Source organism: Megascapheus bottae, chromosome 4 (assembly GCF_031878675.1).
Source record: "Megascapheus bottae isolate mThoBot1 chromosome 4, mThoBot2.hap1, whole genome shotgun sequence".
Classification (NCBI taxonomy): Eukaryota; Metazoa; Chordata; class Mammalia; order Rodentia; family Geomyidae; genus Megascapheus; species Megascapheus bottae.
Genome location: NC_143512.1, coordinates 14171545 through 14190994, shown reverse-complemented (window position 1 = coordinate 14190994; position 19450 = coordinate 14171545). Strand labels below are relative to the sequence as shown.

Sequence of the window (19450 nt, the reverse complement as noted above, 5' to 3'; positions counted from 1 at the left end):
GTAAAGTGGTTCTGTGGCAATAGGCTTGGCTAACAGAACAAAATTATTTAGTTCAAAGCCTCAATTTGAGTGGTTGAGCTTTTGTTGATAGTACTGAAGTGAGTTGATTTTATTAGTAATTGAATTTATTTAATCCTTTATAACACAGTTGTTGCTATTTTATTCAGTCTTATTACCAGTAATAAAAATTGTTTTAGCTTGACTTTCTAAATGGTTGCACTTTGAAGATAACTTTACCTTTTCTTAGAAGGTAAACCACTCTAAGTAATGGACTCGAGTCAGGTGTGGTGGCTCATGCCTGTAACCCTGTCTACTCAGTAGGCTGAGATCTGGGGATTGTGGTTCAAAGCCAGCCTGGTCACTAAAGTTCATGAGACTCTTATCTCCAATTAACCACTAGAAAACCGGAAGTGTCGCGTGGCTCAAGGGTTAGGGTGGAAGCCTTGAACTGAAGAGCTCAGGGAGTTCAAGTTCCATAACTGATATTTGATACTTCATTTTGATATTTATTTTAATGCATATATCATTGTGTAGGATTATTTGGCAGGTATATATATAATAATAATTATTTTTTGCCAGTCCTAGGGCTTGAACTCGGGGCCTGGGCATTGGGCTTTTACTCGAGGCTACTCTGCCACTTCTGGCTTTTTCTATGTATGTGGTACCGAGGAATCGAATCCAGGGCTTTGTGCATACTAGGCAAGCACTCTACCAGTAGGCCACCCTGGGCCCTATATATTTTTGCGCTTTATATATGTGTGTAATACGTATGTATCTATCTGTAGACACACACATGCATACATACGTTTAGTGAAGGAGAAATGTGATATGGTGGCATTTACTACTAAAAATTCATTTCAGCTTATATTTATCTAAATGTAGGTGTATGTATGGTAAGATTAGAATATTTATTGTTTTTGGATTTCATGTTGTGTAGTCCTTAGGTCTTTTGCACTCATATTGTAAGAAATCTTGAGTCATCTTCAACCCACTGATCATTTGGTATTATATTTATTACTGATGGTTAATTTAATGGTTAACTTAAAGTATTCACAGTAGGCTTCTGAGAGCAATCATTTTTTTCATTGTTAATGGGCTTTACTAATTAATTGCTAATATTTGTGTTAATAATTTTTTTTCAATCAGTTGTTGGACTTGAACTCTGGGCCTGGCCATTGTCCCTGAGCTCTTTCTTTATCAATGCTAGTGCTCTTAACACTTTGAGCCACAGTGCCATTTCTGGTTTTCTGTTGGATAATTGGAGATAAGAGTCTCACAGGTTCAAAGCCAGCTTGGGCAGGAAAGTTGATGAGACTACTTTGGAGGATTGTGATTTTTTTTTTTTTTAGCTCAACCTGGGATACATAGTAAAGACTGTTTCCATAAAGATTAACTGAGAAAAATGTTAACTCTCAAGTACAGATAAGTTCATTAGTAACCTTTTAGGAATTCTTAGTGATAGACATATAATTAGTCTCTAATAATTATTTTTAATTTATAAAAAGCAAGCCTAATGATAGAGGAATTATAATGTGTTACAGTTCTTATGTTACATACCGAGAAAGCTAAATCATTTCAAAATCTTAGTTTAATAATATTTCAATGTATCTTTGATTTAGAGTTGTATGTTACTTAGTGCTTAGCAGAATCTCTTAAGTGTTGTATTTTATTTTCTTATGAATAAAAAATGTTAGTCTTTCGGTTATTTCCATTTTTGTTTATTTTGTTAATTTTCTGTGGTACTAGGAATTGAATGCCAGGCCTGTCATGCTGGGCAAGTGTTTTACCACTGAGGTACAATACTTACCCTTAAGTCTTAGTTTCAATTTAAATAACAGTTTAATTTACTTTTTTCTTTTTTAAATGAAACATTCAGGTTACAACACTGGTAAACACCAATACTAAGGGACCCTCTAATAAAAAAAGAGGTCGTTCTAAAAAGGCTCATGTTTTGGCTGCATCTGTTGAGCAAGCAACGGAGAATTTCTTGGAGAAGGGGGATAAAATTGCAAAAGAGAGTCAGTATCTCAAGGAGGAGCTTGAGGCTGCTGTAGAAGATGTACGAAAACAAGGTAAATTAATACTGCTTTTTATATACAGAAAACGCTTTCTAGAAAAAGCCTTTTTTGCTGGGAAGGGAACCATGGAACCTCAAATTTCAGCTTGTGAATTCCTAGGGGTATAAATGTGTACTACCAACACTGGCTCTTTTTATGTTCTTACTGACAGTGTGGGGCAATCAAATTGAAAGATAACTTGCTTGATAATATTCATTCTGAAAATACCCTTGAAGTTCCATTTTGTCATGCGTATTTGTACTGGTTTGAGTTTAATCTAAGTAAATTATGTCTTAAGGGAATTATGTTTTGAAAAACTCAGAATTAGTGGATTAATGATATTCCACAGTTTATCAGTAGAAACTGTCATTGTTATGTTTGAAAAGAGGATTTCTGGAACATAAACTTTATTTCCCTGTTTTGAACAATCTTTGTTTAACTATTAAGTAGCTGTACAAAGGGCTAACAGTTCCACATGTCAGGTTATGAGTATAATGTTTCTTGGACAATGTCACCCTTAATTCTGTTCTTCCCTATTTGCCCCTGTGGTCCTTATCCATGAGGTAGCTAGTTCATTTTTTACCTAGTATATATTGAATACATTTGACTATATTTGCTCACCTTCCCTCCATTCTTTTGCCCATCTTTTCCCCACATAGAAACGTGTTTTTATTTATTCTTATTTGCTTTGATAAATAGTACTTAAGTTATTCAGAGGAGTTACACCTTTGGTGTAACTTCTTTACTATCCTTCAGTCACACACACACACACACACACACGAATCACATTTTCTTGATTCACTCATTTGTTGTAGGCCATCGGGGCTGTTTCCATAACTTAGCTATTAATAATAGTGCAGCAGTGAACATGGATATCCTGAGCTGTCATCTGAGTAGATGCCGAAGAGTGTTATGTTCAGTTTTTTTTTTTTTTTTTTGTGGGTCATGGGGCTTGAACTCAGCCTGGGCGCAGACTGTTGATGTCACTTACGTTGACTCGATTCCTTCTTACGAATAGGTTCTTTATTCGCCTTTAGGGAACTTCATTATTTCTATGGTGCATAGGCAGTAAAGTGGAGTCTTGACATGAAATTCATCTCTATGAAAGTACCCCATAATAATAACAACAAAAATACATTAAAGGACATTACCCACAGGGGTCATCCATGAGTAAGAGGTGACATTTCCAACTTTGTTTGAATTATGAACTAAAAAAAACCTTGTTTGGTGACTCTTCCTCTCAATATTCAGACTAAAGATAAATGTTTCAGTACCAAAATTATGAAATTACTAAAATTGTTAATATGAATTAGGTGGCTACATAGAGATTCCTGCCGGGGCCAGCCAGCAGCAAACCAGGGTTCGCAGATTGGGGTTCCTGAAATAGGGGGCAAGGACTAGGAAAAAATAGAAGAGAGACAGACACACCGGGTCCGGGATGTCTGCAGCCCAAGTAAAGACTGCCTCGTTTATTGTCAACTCCAGCTTATATCCCTTCTTGAAACCAGGGAACTTCCAACTGTTACATTCATATGGTAAATCTCAGGTAATTTAAACAGAATAAGGCCATAAAACAATAAGACAATAAAGCCATGGTCTGATGCAAATCAAGGTACAATTTGATTCTACTCTGGCTCCCAACAGATTCCTACACCTTCCATGACATAAGTAGATACAAATTGGTGGTGTAGAAAAAGATAATTTGCGGGGTGGGGGGTGGGGGGGGTGGGGGGGTGGGGGGGGGAGTCAGTGGCAGGGCTTGGACTCTGGGCCTGGGCATTATCCCTGAGTTCTTCACCTGAAGACTAACACTCTGCCAGTCGAGCCACAGTGCCACTTCTGGTAGTTAATTGGATATAAAAGTCTCAGGGACATTAATGCCTGGGTTTACTTTGAACTGCGATCCTCAGCCTCCTGAGTAGGATTACAGGTGTGAGCCACCAATGCCCCTCGGAAAAGATATATTTATCCTCCTAGTTCTGAATGTCAGAAATCTGAGGTCATGCTTTTGGCAGGGTTGGTTCTTCCTTGGAATGAGGAGGACTCTGTTCTATGACTTTATACCAGGTTCTTGTGGTTTCCAATTATTTGTGTTCTACTATGTGTTGGAGTCATACTACTCCAATGGCCATGGATTTTCCACAAACTTACATGGCTCTAAGATTTTCTCTTTCCTTTCACAGACACCAATCATTGAATTAGAATTAACTCACCTTACTTGATAAATTTGCAAACATATTTACAAATTGGCATTCATAGGTTCTGGGTGAACTTTTAAAGGACACTTGAATAAACTTAAACTTGATTCTGAATGAATTAAAAGCAGTTGAATCATCTAGTTTTAAAGTCCCTTATTGAACAGACTACTATGGGCAAGGTCTGTTCTCTACCCCTCCTTGCAGCCTGTTATGAAGCTCATAATTACATTAAGAGATGAGTTTGGCCAGGTCTATTGAGTTTGTTGGCCAAGATATTTATTTTCAAAATACATTACTTTTTTTTTGGTTGGTCATGGGGCTTGACCCTCTGGGTCTGGGTACTGTCCCTGAGCTCATTAAGTCAAGGCTACAGCCCTACTCCTTGAGCCACAGCCCTATTTCCCTTTTTCTAGAGGTTAATTGGAGATGAGTCTCATAAACTTTAGTGCGTGAGCTGGCTTTGAACTTTAATCCTCAGATCTCAGTCTCCTGAGTGGCTGTGATTACTGGCATGAGCCACCACAACCAGCTTGAAGTTAACTTGTTGCATCATTTTGTTTCTTTTTATAAAGTTTTTCTGTTGTAAATCGGAAGCAGTCAGGGTTCTGAAAAGATCCAACAATTTAGGATGCATATCTGTTGTTTTCTTGTTCTTTTTCTTTATGTGGTTCTGAATCATAAAGATTTGTCTCAGTCCAACTTTGTAGTTATTTATGATCACACTATAACTTGCCTTTTTGCCAAGAAAGAAACAAAACAAAGAAGTCCTGTTATCATAGTATCAGATAAGAAAAGCTGAAGTGCTTTTTATTTATTTTTTTGACTGTTTTTTTCTTTGAAGATTTTCTTTTTTCATTTTTGTGGTATAGGGGATTGAACTTGGGACACTACCTTGTCTGTGTGTGTAAGGTAAGCTCATATGAGGCAAGAATAAATGAGCTATATATACCTTACTCCTCTTTGAAGAATATTAACAAATAGCAATGTAAACTTCCTGTTCGTAAATAGAATCAAATGTGTATTATGGTTTGGCACAGGTTCTTTCATAATGAATTGAGATAGCTTGACTCTATTGTAGGAGCTGCTTACTCATCATTTGAAATGTGTACAAATTCTTTGACACTCTTTTAAAATAAAAAGTGTAAGTCTTGCTAAGCACCAGTGGCTCAGCTGTAGCTGAGACTATTGGGAATGCAGAGATTGGGAGGATCATTGTTCTAGGCTGGGAAAAAAAGGGTCTGAAACCCCCTCCCCGCCCCCCAGTTCAGCAGAGATGCAGGATATGATAGTGCCAGCCTGTCATGTCAGATGCAGAAAAAAGTGTGAATAGTCTTAACTGATGGAAAGTCTTCTAGCAGCCAAGAGGTTATTTTTCTGTTTTGTCTTAGACCTTACAATTAGGACCAATGGACATGAAAATAAAGGAATAGCATGAGCGGCTTGGGAATGAGAGAATAAGTATAGGATCAGAAATTCAGCTTGTGCTAGATTTTGAAGAGTGAAATATTGGAAGGGAAGAGTTATCTAAGTAAGAAAAACAAATTTGGGTAACGGTGAGGACCTTGATGAGAGATGAGTACTAGTAGAAGAGTATTAGCTGATAAGAAAATTTGAGAGTTGGGGGTTGGGAGTGTAGCTTAGTAGTAGGGTGAGACCTTGGCATGTGTAGAATTGTTGGTTTGATTGTAGCACCAAAAAGGGATAAGGGTTAGCTTTTATTTATAATATTTTTGTTTTTGGTGTTTAGATAAAGAGTTTCACTGTGTAACACAGATTTGCTTGGAACTTGGCATCCTTCTGCCTTAGCCTCCCAAGTATCTGGAATTACAGGCTTGCACCCATGATTCGGTCTTGGAGGTAGAGTTTAGAGTGTGGGTTGGAGAGTGCCAGGCCAAGAAGGGGGGACAGGGGCCAAGAGTTTGGCCTAGTGGTAGTGCTTGCCTAGCATGCTCGAAGGCCAGGGTTCAATGCCTCGGTTCCACATACATACAAAAAAAGGTGGAAGTGGTGCCGTGGCTCAAGTGGTAGAACTCTAGCCTTGAGAAAAGTCCAAGGACAGTTCAAGCCCCACAACGGGCAACAACAACAAAAAACCCAAACAACAACAAAAAAAGAGAAAAGGTAGCAATGTTTATGAAGTAATGCACTTTCTATCTGGCGAGTATAATGTAACCTTTCTATTAATTACAATAAAAATTAAAAATTAAAAAAATAAGGGAGAACAATTAGGGAAATGATACAGAATCAGATAATTTTATTGTTGAGATAGGCTTAACAGCTTCCCATATGCTTCAATATGCTAAGTGACACAGGACTAACTGCCTCAGGAAGTAACTCTTTCCAGTAGTGGTTTGGTTTATTTTTAAAGCCTTTTTTTTCTTAAATTAAACTGAAGTATGTCTCTTTAATTTTCTTCCTGTCTTAAGAAGTTCCGCCATCTGGGCAACATAGAATATGAGGAAAAGTATGTTTTGGGGGAGATAAGTTTCTTAGCTGAGTAATGAAGTTAAGAGGCAGTTTAGGGGAAGAGCCTAAAATCTGAGGATATTCACAGTGGTAGGGTCCCTTAGTACTACTACCTACTCCCCACCCCCGCCCCAATAAAAAAGATGGGTCTGTTATGGAAAGGATTGATACAATTAAATAATGCAAAGGGAGAAGTGACCAGTTAGTTGTACAAGTTTACTAGCTTGCCTTTGCAAAGTAATTATTTTGTTATTTCTTATTTTTTAAAATTTTTGGTTCTGATGCTGGGGCTTGAACTCAGAGCCTGGGTTCTGTCCCTGAGCTGTTCTTCCCAACTTCACCCCTACTCCTGTCCCCACAAGGCTTTTTAGATTTGGTGGTTAATTGGAGGTAGTAGTCCCATGGACTTCCTGCCTGGATTGGCTTCAAACTAAGATCCTGACATTTCAGCCTTCAGCTACTTTAGCTAGGATTGTAGGTGTGAGCTACCAATGCCCCAACTAATTGATCTTTTTTTTGTGTGTCAGTTGTGGGACTTGAACTCTGGGCCTGGACATTGTCCCTGAGCTCTTCAGCTCAAGGCTACTGCTCTACTCCTTGAGCCATAAGGCCATTTCTGGTTTATTGGTACTTAATTGGAGATAAGAGTCTCAAGGACTTTAGTGCCTGTGCTGGCTTTGAACAGTGAACTATTTTACTGTGACGTGAATGGCTTAGAAGCGTGTTGAGACATGGGTATTAAGGGCCGGGAGCATAGCTTAGTGGCAGAGTGCTTGTCTAGCATGCATGAAGCCCTGAGTTCGATTCCTCGGTACCACAATACTCAGAAAAAGCCAGAAGTAGAGCTCCAGTGGTAGAGGGCTACCCTTGAGCAAAAAGTGTCCAAGAACAGTGCCCAGGCCCTGAGTTCCAGCCCCATGACTGGCAAAAACAAAAAACACTCGGGTAAGCTGGGCGCTGGTGGCTCATGCCTAATGTCCTACCTGCTCAGGAGGCTGAGATCTAAGGATTGTGGTTTGAAGCTTTGAGCAAAAGAGCTCAGTGACATTGCCCAGGCCCTGCATTCAAGCCTCACAACAGAGAAAACCCTCAACCCCCCAAAACAAAAATAAAAACACTCAGGTGAATTACCTAGACTAAGAACATATTTCAGTTTTGGATCATTAGAATTCTGCTGTACATTTTCAGTCAGTTTAAAATTGCTTGACAGTATTTGCTCTAATACTTAGTTATGTTGATAAAAAAGTAAATTACCTGGTTTACTTTTTAACTTATTTTAAAATAATTATAGGTTGATGGGAAGTTGACAGTACAGAGATGTAGTGTGCCTTTCACTCAGTTTATCTTAGTGGTTATACTTTATGAAACTATGGCACAGAATCAGAACCAGGAAATTGACATTGGTACATGTATATGTTCTCAATTCTTTGGTTGCATATGTAGATTAATGTAACCACTATTGTAACTAAGACAACTATTCCTTATCCTCAAAGATCTCCTTTTTTTTTTTCCCCCCCAGATCCTTGGTAACTAATCTGTTCTCCACTCTATAGTCCGGCCTTTTTAAGAATGTCATATTAGTGGACGCACACTGAATAACCTTTTAATACTGGCTCTGCCACTCTACCTGCAGCTTAGCATGTTCCTGAGAGCTATCCAAGTTGGAGTGTGGATAATCCATGGCATGAATATCATTACTCCATGAAAAAGTGACAATTTTCCCTTATTTTTCATCTTGTAAGGTTTTTTTTTTTTGGCGTTGGTAAAAATTTTCCATTTTGTTAAAAAAAGTGTAACTAGTTGTGGATCATGTCTTTTTCCATGTTTAAATATTTTTCACCAACATTTAGTTCATGAAGATTTTCAAGTTTTCTGTCCCTTTTTGCTTCAACTCTGGGCCTATACACTATTTCCCCGCCCACCCCCCCTTAAAGCTATCACTCTTACTACTTGAGCCTTAGTGCCACTTCCAGTGATTATTCCTGCTTAGACTGGCTTTGAACTGCTGTCCTCAGATCCTAGCATTATAAATGTGAGCTACTGGTGCCCAGTGGATTTTCATGTTTTCTTACAATAGTTTGTAAGTTTTTCCATTATACATGTAAATCTATGATAACTTTTGGTTAAGTTTTATGTAAGATGTTATGTCATTCCCTTTTCCCTTTTTGACCATGAAGTCGCTCTAGAATCTTGCATTGAGAAGTGCATGGAATTAGATTTAGATTATCTTTTTTGTCCATTGATTCATGTGTTTGTCTGCCAATATAACAGTCGATTGCTATAACTATATCAGTATTAAAATTGGATAGACTCAATTCTTTCCTTCCTTCCATGCCTTCCTTATTTCCTTCCCTCACAATTTCTTCCTCTTTATTTTGATACTAGGATTTGAATTCACAGCCTTGTATTTGTGAGCTGCCTAGAAGCTGACATTCCACCACTGAATTGTGCCTCTGGCCTAGTTGATTTTTTTTTTTTTTTTTTTTTTGCCAGTCCTGGGCTTGAGCTCAGGGCCTGAGCACTGTCCTTGGACTTTCTCAAGGCTAGAGCTCTACCACTTGAGCCTCAGCACCACTTCCGGCTTTTTTCTATGTATGTGGTACCGAGGAATCGAACCCGGGTCTTCATGCATGCTAGGCAAGCACTTTAACCACTAGGCCAAACTCCTGGCCCCGCCTAGTTGATTTTTTAAGTAGTTTTAGCGTTGTAGTAGTTTTGCCTTTCCCTAACTTGAGTAGTTTTAAAAAAAAAAAAGTCTGATTTTTTTTTTTTTTTTTTTTGGAGGGTGTATCATGGGACTTGAACTCTGGGCCTGAGTGCTGTCCTTGAGCTCTTCAGCTCAAGATTACCACCCTGTCTCTAGAGCCACAGCCCCCTTCCCCTTTTCTAGATATTAGTTGTAGACAAGAGTCTTACGGTCTTTAGTAGTGCCTGAGCTGGCTTTGAACTGTGATCCTTAGATCTCAGCCTCCTGAGTAGGATTAGAGGTGTGAGCCACTGTGCCTGGCAAAAAGTATAATATTTTGATAATTATGTTAAGCTTATATATCAGTTTGGGAAGACTTGACATTTGAGCCTTTACTATGTTGAATGAGGAAGTTATGTCTCTGTAGGCATAACTTCTGTTTCTTTTATCAGTGTTTAAGTTCTTCACATTTTGCTACATTTGAGCAATTGTCATGGCATTTCAAGGAGATAGAGGAATGGCCTAACAGTAGAGCCACCTGATAAGGAAGTATGAGGCCCTGAATTCCCCCTACTATTGCAAACAGAAATTTCAGATTTTTAGGACACTGCTTAGACCCTGAGTTCAAGCCCCAGGGACTGGCAAAAAAAAAAAAAATACACAAATAAAATAAGGAATGCAATGCACACATTTAATTTTTAGACAAATACTAGAATAGTCTGAAAGGATTCTTGTAAAACAAAAATTGCCATATTGGGGCTGCGGGTGTCACTCAGTAGTAGAGTACTTGTCTAGCCTGTGTAAGACCTTGAATCCAACCCCCAACATCACAGAGGAAATATTACAATGGTAGTAGATGTTGAACTCTTTGGTTGTTTACTAATATATCTAAAAGATACTGCCTGTGACTATTAGTAAAGTGGTTCTAGTTATCTATAAATGTTTTCCCTTGTTGATTTTTTTTTTTTTTTTTTTGCCAGTCCTGGGCTTGAGCTCAGGGACTGAGCACTGTCCTTGGACTTTCTCAAGGCTAGAGCTCTACCACTTGAGCCTCAGCACCATTTCCAGCTTTTTTCTATGTATGTGGTACTGAGGAATCAAACCCGGGTCTTCGTGCATGCTAGGCAAGCACTCTACCACTAGGCCAAACTCCTGGCCCCATCCCTTGTTGATTTATTGAAGTCCTGTTAATTTTTTTCCCTTTAGCAACAGGAAAATAGTTACTTGGTAGAATAAAAAAAAGGTTACTTGGTTCTTTTGTTTTTTTACAGCACTTGACAGCATAAAATATATTTACATTCCTTGAATGTATACAAATATACATTCCCCGAAATGTATATTTTTCCTATAGCAGTATTCTTGCTTACTGATTGTTTAAAATCTGATAGATTGTCAGTTGAGATGTGGCTTATTAGTAGAGATGATGCTTTCAAATTTCCTTTATTAATCCAGTAATGTAACAGAAATAGAATAACTTTGGAGTTGGAAATCAATAATGATAGTACATGTCATAATTTTGTATTTAATTTGTATGTGCATGTGTGTGCAAGTGCCAGTCCTGGGGCTTGAACTTAAAGCCTGGGCATTGTCTGTGAGTTTTTGGGTTCAAAGCTAGAGCTCTGAAACTTGAGCCTGAGCTTCACTTCCAGCTTTTTGGTGGTTAATTGAAGGTAAGAGTCTTAGGAACTTTTCTGCCTGGGCTGGCTTTGAAGCACAATCCTTTTGAAACTTCAGATTCTGGCTTTTAGGACCACTATTCCACTTCTTTAGGTAAATGTTGCTAATGTATGTACATTGTTCTTGAGTAGTTGTAATGCTCCAAATTATTAAAGGCATTCAATAATTTTTGTTTTTGTTTTGCCAGTCTTGAGGCCTGGCCTGAACATGGGGCCTGGGCACTGCTCCTGAGTCTTTCTTTTCTTTCTTTTTTTGGTTCTGGGGATTGAACCTAGGACTGTGGACTTGCTAGGCAAGCGCTTTGCCATTGTGCTACATCCTAACCTCAGCCCCTGAGCTTCTTTGGCTGAAGACTAGCGTTTCATCACTTGAGCCACTGTGCCACTCAGGCTTTTTCTGAGTACTTTGTTAGATAAGAATCTCATTGACTTTCTTGCCTGGCTTCAAACCTCAGTCCTAAGATCTCAGCCTCCTGAGTAGATTGGATTACAGGTGTGAGCCACTGGTATACCTGGCTTCAGTATTTAATCCTAAATTTTGGCCTTTACATGAAATGTCATATAAAAATGTCATTAATTGGGCCGGGAGTTTGGCCTAGTGGTTAAAGTGCTTGCCTAGCATGCATGAAGACCCAGTACCACATATAGAAAAAAGCTGGAAGTGGTGCTGAGGCTCAAGTGGTAGAGCTCTAGCCTTGAGAAAGTCCAAGGACAGTGTGCTCAGGCCCTGAGCTCAAGCCCAGGACTGGCAAAAAAAAAAAAAATCATTAATTTTAGAACCTGATAACATTATTTGTTGGCTATGAAAATGGTAAACTTGTTAGTATCTAGGTAATTGGGGTACCTGGAGTTGATTTGTGAATTTTCTCTAATGGTGTAATTACCTTCTCAGCTTGTTAAAGTAAAAAACATGCACACAAACCCCTGATGGTCTTTGAGCACAATGGTGTAAAGAAAGGATTAAAAATAGCTCTAGAATATTAACTTCCTTGGTACACCTTGAAAAAAAACTGTTGTGTGTGTGTGTGTGTGTAAGTGTATGAGGAAAGGAGAGAGAGGGAGGGGTCAGACAGATTGACAGACAGAAACAACACACTCTGCATGTTCTGGAATGTGTTTCTCATTGTAAATCTTGGCAAAACAACTGAAAGGGAAATAATGTATTTCATCCTTGACAGAAGGAATACTGAGCATAAGTTGTCAGATTTTTGAAATAAAATTTCTTTTTCCTTCTGGAAACTGACTAGAGGTGAAAATTGGTCTTCTGTCTAGTTAGTGATGTGCCCACATCTAATCTAGACACCTGGATGACAGATGTTAAAAGGTAGATGTGATCTGGACAAAGTAACTGTCAAATGTAGGATTTGAGAGGTAGGCAGGAAACAGTGAAGGCTGGGTTTACGGAGTTCTTGATGTGATGACTTAAAACAGCTTTGGGAAGTTTTGTGTGGTGAGAGATTGAATTTTCCTTATCTGGTGGACTGGTTAATGTGGTACTAATACGGCTGAGATCAGGAGCTTGATATTATGTATGGCTCTTTTCTAACAGAAGAAAAATGAGAGAATGTAGAGTATGAGTTACAAAATGTGCTAATGATGTTTTTGAAAGAGCATTTTCAAGGAAACATTTAATATTCTGAGATTAAAGTTATGTCTGGTTTTCAGGTTCGTATAACTTTTTTCATTAAATCTAATTAGTTTGATGATGTTTCTCATTCTTGCTTTGAGTTCTCAATTCTCATTTGTTGCTTTACCTTTTCTATTGCTGAGTAGAATTTTCTTCCACTTATTTTGTGTGTATGTCTTTTTGAAATCCCTGTTGTGTCCCTTGTTAGAAGTGCTTTCATCCATTTCTTATCCCTCATATATTTCTGAGGACTATGATTAAAGAAAATGTTCATTATTGGTCCTTTACCTCCAGTTTTAGCATTTTATATATTTTTTCATTTAACAGGAAAAGCAAAATATAAATTGGAGAAGTCATTAACTGGTTGTCAGTTGTGAGTTTTATAACTTAAAGTTGTCATGACAGTTCAACTTAGACTGTAAGTCTGTTGGGTCGCAGCTATATTTTCTTTGACTTGGGTTGTGTCAAGGGCGTCTCCTGAATCATTACCCTTGTGGGAACGTATGCTGCTTTGCAGAGTCAAGTGCTAGTATAGCTAACTTGGAGGTGAGAAAGAACAGTGAGATTCTGTCATTTTGAAATTGCTGTTTGTTTGTTTGTTTTAAGGTCTCTCTTCTTTAACTGACAAAAATAACACCAAGATAAAATATTTTAAAAGTTAAATGCCTTAATATATTTGTACAATGTATCAGGAAGTTCTCTCATAAGCACTAAAATTTTGGCATTGGCATGACTTCAGTCATGATATTGCAGTAACTTTGGTTTCCACTAGTTTTTTTTTTTTTTTTTTTTTTTTGGCCAGTCCTGGGCTTGAGCTCAGGGCTTGAGCACTGTCCTTGGACTTTCTCAAGGCTAGAGCTCTACCACTTGAGCCTCAGCACCACTTCTGGCTTTTTTCTATGTATGTGGTACCGAGGAATCGAACCCGGGTCTTCATGCATGCTAGGCAAGCACTTTAACCACTAGGCCAAATTCCTGGCCCCTCTAGTTGATTTCTTAAATAGTGATTCCAAGTTGAAATGCATGTTACGCATTTATTTGAATGTGTAATCAGGAAGTAAGTGTCTCTCTTTGGAGTGTTTGTGAATAGCAGCAGGGCGCACTTGAATTAGTAAGGAAAATGAGAACATGGATATGGTACTTTTTTTTTTAAAGATCATTCTGTCAACTGGAAAAGGAAATAACCACAGTTCGTTTCCTTATTCTCAGAGGGTGAGAAAGAAGTTTTCTAGGATCTACTGATTAAGCTGTGAATAAGTTGATGTTAAATATTTATTCATAGGCTTAATTTTCACAAAAGATAAACAATTTCGTGGTTTTAAAAAAGCAGAAGTGTACCAGAAAATTCTTTTAAAGAACCTGTCAAAGATACTTTGAATCATTGTTTTTCTGTAACTATGCTATATTTTCTAGTAGCCTAAGATTTTTGCCAGATCAATGGAGAGAATGAGTGCGGAGAGAGTGGCCTGTTTTATTCACGCATGCTGGGAGATAGTGCTCAGGATCTAAGTGCAAACTCCATGACTGACATACTGACAACGCACACAGGCACACACATGGGTATGCCTCCTGAGCGCCATCTCTGAGCTTTTTTGCTCAAGGGTAGTGTTTTATCACTTTGAGCCATAGCTCTACTTTTGGTTTTTCTATGCTAATTGGAGATACAATTTCAAGAGTAAGCCGGGGGCAGTCATTGCACAGTGACTTGCACCTGTATAATCCTAACTACTCAGGAGGCTGAGACCTGAGGATCAAAGTTCAAAGTTTGAGGATCAAGGTTCAAAGCCAGCCCAGGGCACAAAAGGACCTGAGACCTTTATCTACAATTAACCTCTAGAAAAAGGGAAGTGGGGCTTGGCACAAAGGTAGGGTGGTAACTTTGAGCTGAAGAGCTCGGGACAATGCCCAGGCCCAGGTAGGTGGTAGCCTTGAGCTGAAGAGCTCAGGGACAGCACCAGGCTGAGTTCAAGCCCCATGACCCACCAAAAAAAAAAAAAAAAGAAATTTTCAAGAGTACTATTTAGGACCGGGAGTTTGGCCTAGTGGTTAAAGTGCTTGCCTAGCATGCATGAAGACCCGGGTTCGATTCCTCGGTACCACATACATAGAAAAAAGCCGGAAGTGGTGCTGAGGCTCAAGTGGTAGAGCTCTAGCCTTGAGAAAGTCCAAGGACAGTGCTCAGGCCCTGAGCTCCCAGGACTGGCAAAAAACAAAAAACAAAACAAAACAAAAAATCACAGACTTTAGGGCCAGGAGTTTGGCCTAGTGGTTAAAGTGCTTGCCTAGCATGCACGAAGACCCGGGTTCGATTCCTCGGTACCACATACATAGAAAAAAGCCAGAAGTGGTGCTGAGGCTCAAGTGGTAGAGCTCTAGCCTTGAGAAAGTCCAAGGACAGTGCTCAGGCCCTGAGCTCAAGCCCAGGACTGGCCAAAAAAAAAAAAAAAAAAAAAAAGAGTACTATTATGTCACACAGAAGAAACATTTTTTTAATTAAAAGATTTTATTAACACTGATTTTTTAACATTTCAAATGTCAACTTGAACAAGTATTTAAGAATGGAATCTATATGCAATCACTGGCACATAAATTTAAGAACAAAATTTAAATTAAGCTGAGAGTTTGTATGTCATAGATATATAATGATCTATATATAGTATATCGTGTCTATAGAATATATAACCCATAATAGATTTATATGTCTGTATAGTTATCTTTCCAAAATGATGTCAGTGACCTTGAGTTTCCGAGTATTGAGTCATCACTCTTGTACTGTTTGGATCTCATATCACATATCAAGGAGACCAAGTGCCTTTTGTTCCTTTGTTCTTGGCTTATCTCACTCAACTTGATTTGCTCTAGTTTCATCCACTTCCCAGCGAGTGCCGTTATTTTATCTTGTCTGTTGGCTATGTAGAATTCCATTGTATATATGTACCACATTCTTTGTATTCATTCATCTGTAGTGGGGCATCTGGGTTGTTTCCATTGCTTGGCTGTTGTGAATAGTGCAGAGATGAACATAGCTGAGCAGGTGTCCTTATCATATCCTGAGTTATGATGCTCAGGGTAGATGCCCAGGAGTGGTATGGTAAGGAAGGTCTATTTTTCATTTTTTGAGGAACCTCAAGCTGCCTTCCAGAGTGGCTGAACTAGTTCACATTCCCACCAGCAGTGCAGTAGGATTCCTCTTTCTCCACATCTCCTCCAGCATTTGTTGTTGTCTTGAGTTCAGAATATTGGCCATCCTGATTGGGGTTAGGTGGTATCTTAGGGTTGTTTTTATTTGTGTGTCCTTCATGACCATGGATGATGAGCATTTTCTCATATGTTTCTTTGCCATTTTTACATCTTCCTCTGATAAGTCTCTTTAGTTCCTTTGCCCATTTAGTGATTGGTTTGTTGGGTTTGGAGGGGATTAGTTTCAGAAGAACCATTTTTTTATATATATATTTTTTATTGTAGTTAATAGAAGGGTTACATGATATTTGCTAGATAAATGGTGCATTAATTCCCATACATTGATACCCTTTCACATGTCTTGGTCCCCATTTCCCTTCCCCCCCTGCCCCACCCCTCATCTTGTTTTCCCCCGTTCCCTATCCAATTTCAGATAACCAAATACATTTTTAACATCTTTATCATACCAAGTTGCTTTCTGGGTATTACATTTCTACTAACATTATATATGAAGATACTTGCTTAAGTGACGATTATAAAACAAGGCAAATGTAAAACAAGCATGAAGATCCTTAAAGTAAACCTATACAGAATTTGAACTGTTTTTCTCTATTAAAATTACATCCATATTTGGGTTAATTCCTGCTGAAATCTGTGTTTAATTTTTAAAATCTTTTAAAACAGGAGATTTGATGAAGAGTGCTGCAGGAGAGTTTGCAGATGATCCCTGTTCTTCCGTTAAGCGAGGCAACATGGTTCGGGCAGCTCGAGCTTTGCTTTCTGCTGTTACCCGGCTTCTTATTCTGGCTGACATGGCAGATGTCTACAAATTACTTGTTCAGCTGAAAGTTGTAAGTATGAACTTATGTCTATAATTTGTTGTTGTTCCAGTATTACAGCTTGAACTCAGAACTTCATATTCTTACTTGGCCTTTTCACTCAGGGTGGACACTTGAGTCCTACCCCCACTTCCAGCTTTTTGCTGGTTAATTGTTGCTGTAAGTCTGATGGACTTTTCTGCTTGGGCTGACTCTGAACTAGTGATCCTCAGTTTCCTGAGTAGCAAGGATTACAGGTGTGAGCAAATAGCGCCTGTCCTTGTAATTTGTTTTTTTTTATATCAGTAGGCTGATGTTAGACATACTTCATTTACCATTCCTTAGCATTTGGTTTGGTTTTGCACTAGGCTTATCCAAATGAACCAGGATTGTTTTTGATTAATTTCTACTGATGATCCAGTCTTGTCCTGGTTCTAATGAAAAAGTTGTAGCAAATAGTTTTGACTCTTCTTTTTATAGATTATTCATTAGACATTTCTTGTAGTGATAGAGTTCTCAGATTGAGCAAACAATATATATTGTCTACTTATAGAGGCTAATACTTATAATTAGAAGCTCAGTTCCTGTAAACTACCTTACCTAGGCAGTATGCAGGCTTGACCAACTCAAGAGATTTGAGTTTGGATTATTTTATGACAGTCTGCTAAAAGGAATAAAAATATCCTAAGGCACTCCATCATCTTTACAGATTTGTATGGTTCAGAATTTTTGTTTTGCGGGATTTTATTTTATAGGTGGAAGATGGTATCCTGAAATTGAGGAATGCTGGTAATGAACAAGACTTAGGAATACAATACAAAGCCTTGAAACCTGAAGTGGATAAGTTGAACATTATGGCAGCTAAAAGACAACAGGTATAATTTGGATATTTTATACTTCATAATTTTGTGGAAAATAATTGCTTGTATTCTGACAGTATTTCAATTTAAACATTAAGAAGTATGTTTTGAACATTGTGGTGTTAACAAAGACACTAAATTATATTCATATTATGTACTTATTTTAATTCTTGTGGAAAGTTTAAGTAGTTTGATAATTTTCAATGAAGATAATGTCTGGAGAGATAATACAGATATGTGTGTGCGTACGTGTGTGTGTATGTGCATGTGTGCATGTATTTTCAAGGGTTAATTTGGGTTACTGATATAATTTGATTGAGATTTTTTTTAAAAACTGAAATCAGTTAAAAAGATATTTGAATTATCTCTAACAAAAAGTATCTCTTCCCCAACCCCATGTTTTGTCACTCTTTATGTGGTTATTACTGATCATTCCAGTAATATTTTGGGGGGCATGTGGAATAGTGTTATTTCTCTAAGCCCGCTGATGTTTTTTGCCATTGTTTTTTTTGTTTGTTTTTTAGCTATTGGATTACTTTGAAGCACTTCCTTTTTTTTTTTTTTTGGTGCGTCATGGGGCTTGAACTTGGCCTGGGCACTTTCCCTGAGCTTTTCAGTTCAAGGCTGCTGCCCTATCTTGAGCCAAGCCCCACTTTCCATTTTTTCTAGAGGGTAATTGGAGATGGGAGTCTCAGGTCCTTTTGTGCCCTGGCTGGCTTTGAACCTTGATCCTCAGATCTCAGTCTCCTGAGTAGCTAAGATTAGAGGTGTGAGCCACTGCGCAGAGCTGAAGCTCTTCCTTTCGAATGCTGCGGGTTTTAGGTGTGTATTTTTCAGCAACACATACATTGCCATTCAGTCTTTATACAACTTCTGAATTTTGAATAACCAGGTGTGAGCCACTGCACCCAGTTCCCATATGCTTTTAATTCTTACTTTGAAACAGTTTCCCAAAAGCTGACTTGTTATATGTCAGTTTGGATACTTTATGGTACATACAGTGCATAGAAGCACAAATTCAGAACTGAACAATGAAGGCTTTCTTTTCTTTTTTTTTTTTTTTTAAGGGTCAGAATTAAATTCCTTCAGTAACTTAAGGTTGTTCTTTGAAAATATACATACAACATGTATACACCTAAGTTAGGTTAGAAGGGTTGGTTGTTAATCCTTTCATCAAAGGATCTAAATTCTGGGAATTTTCAGAACTACAATCTTCAGCACACCTGACAATAATAATAGGTGTCAAACATTTCTGAAATAAAATGCCATAAGAAACATGTAATTGCCTATTTGTGGGGGTCCCCCCTCCACTCTGGGGCTTGAACTCAGGGCTTGACCACTGTCCTAGGGCTTTCTCAAGGCTAATGCTCTACCACTTGAGCCACAGTACCACTTCTGGCTTTTACTGTATATGTGGTATGGAGGAACTGAACCCAGGGCTTTGTGTGTGGTAGGAAAGCCCTACCACTAGATCAAACTCCTGGCCCTGCCTATTTGTATTTTCATGCATGCTGGATTGTCATTTTGTCCCTCTGTTTTCCCTATTCATATGCAAGGAGTTTAGAAGTGAAACTGGAGTATTCTACCCAGGCCTGTTGGTTGTCCTAGATAGCTAAATGGCACAGCACTTTCCACCACCTTGCTGCCTGGGTTGCTTCTTGTTTGTTCAGGTCTAAAGGATTAAAACCTTGTGGTTTCTCTGTACTTTGGCTATACTGGTTTTTTTTGTTTGTTTTGTTTTGTTTTTTTGCCAGTCCTGGGCTTGGGCTCAGGGCCTGAGCATGGTCCCTGGATTTTCTCAAGGCTAGGGCTCTACCACTTGAGCCACAGCACCACTTCTGGCTTTTGCTTTTTGCTACGTATCTGGTACCGAGGAATCGAA

At 38.5% G+C, this 19450-nt stretch overlaps 1 protein-coding gene across 1 annotated transcript in view; it reads left to right on the top strand.

Moving 5' to 3' along the window:
* The window catches only part of Ctnna1 (catenin alpha 1), a 130504-nt gene that overhangs the window by 29983 nt on the left and 81071 nt on the right, over positions 1-19450 (top strand). The window contains exons 3-5 of the mRNA XM_090331440.1: positions 1877-2072; positions 16575-16741; positions 17464-17583. Coding sequence (XP_090187566.1) covers positions 1877-2072; positions 16575-16741; positions 17464-17583 — 483 coding nt within the window. The remainder of the gene's footprint in view (positions 1-1876; positions 2073-16574; positions 16742-17463; positions 17584-19450) is intronic.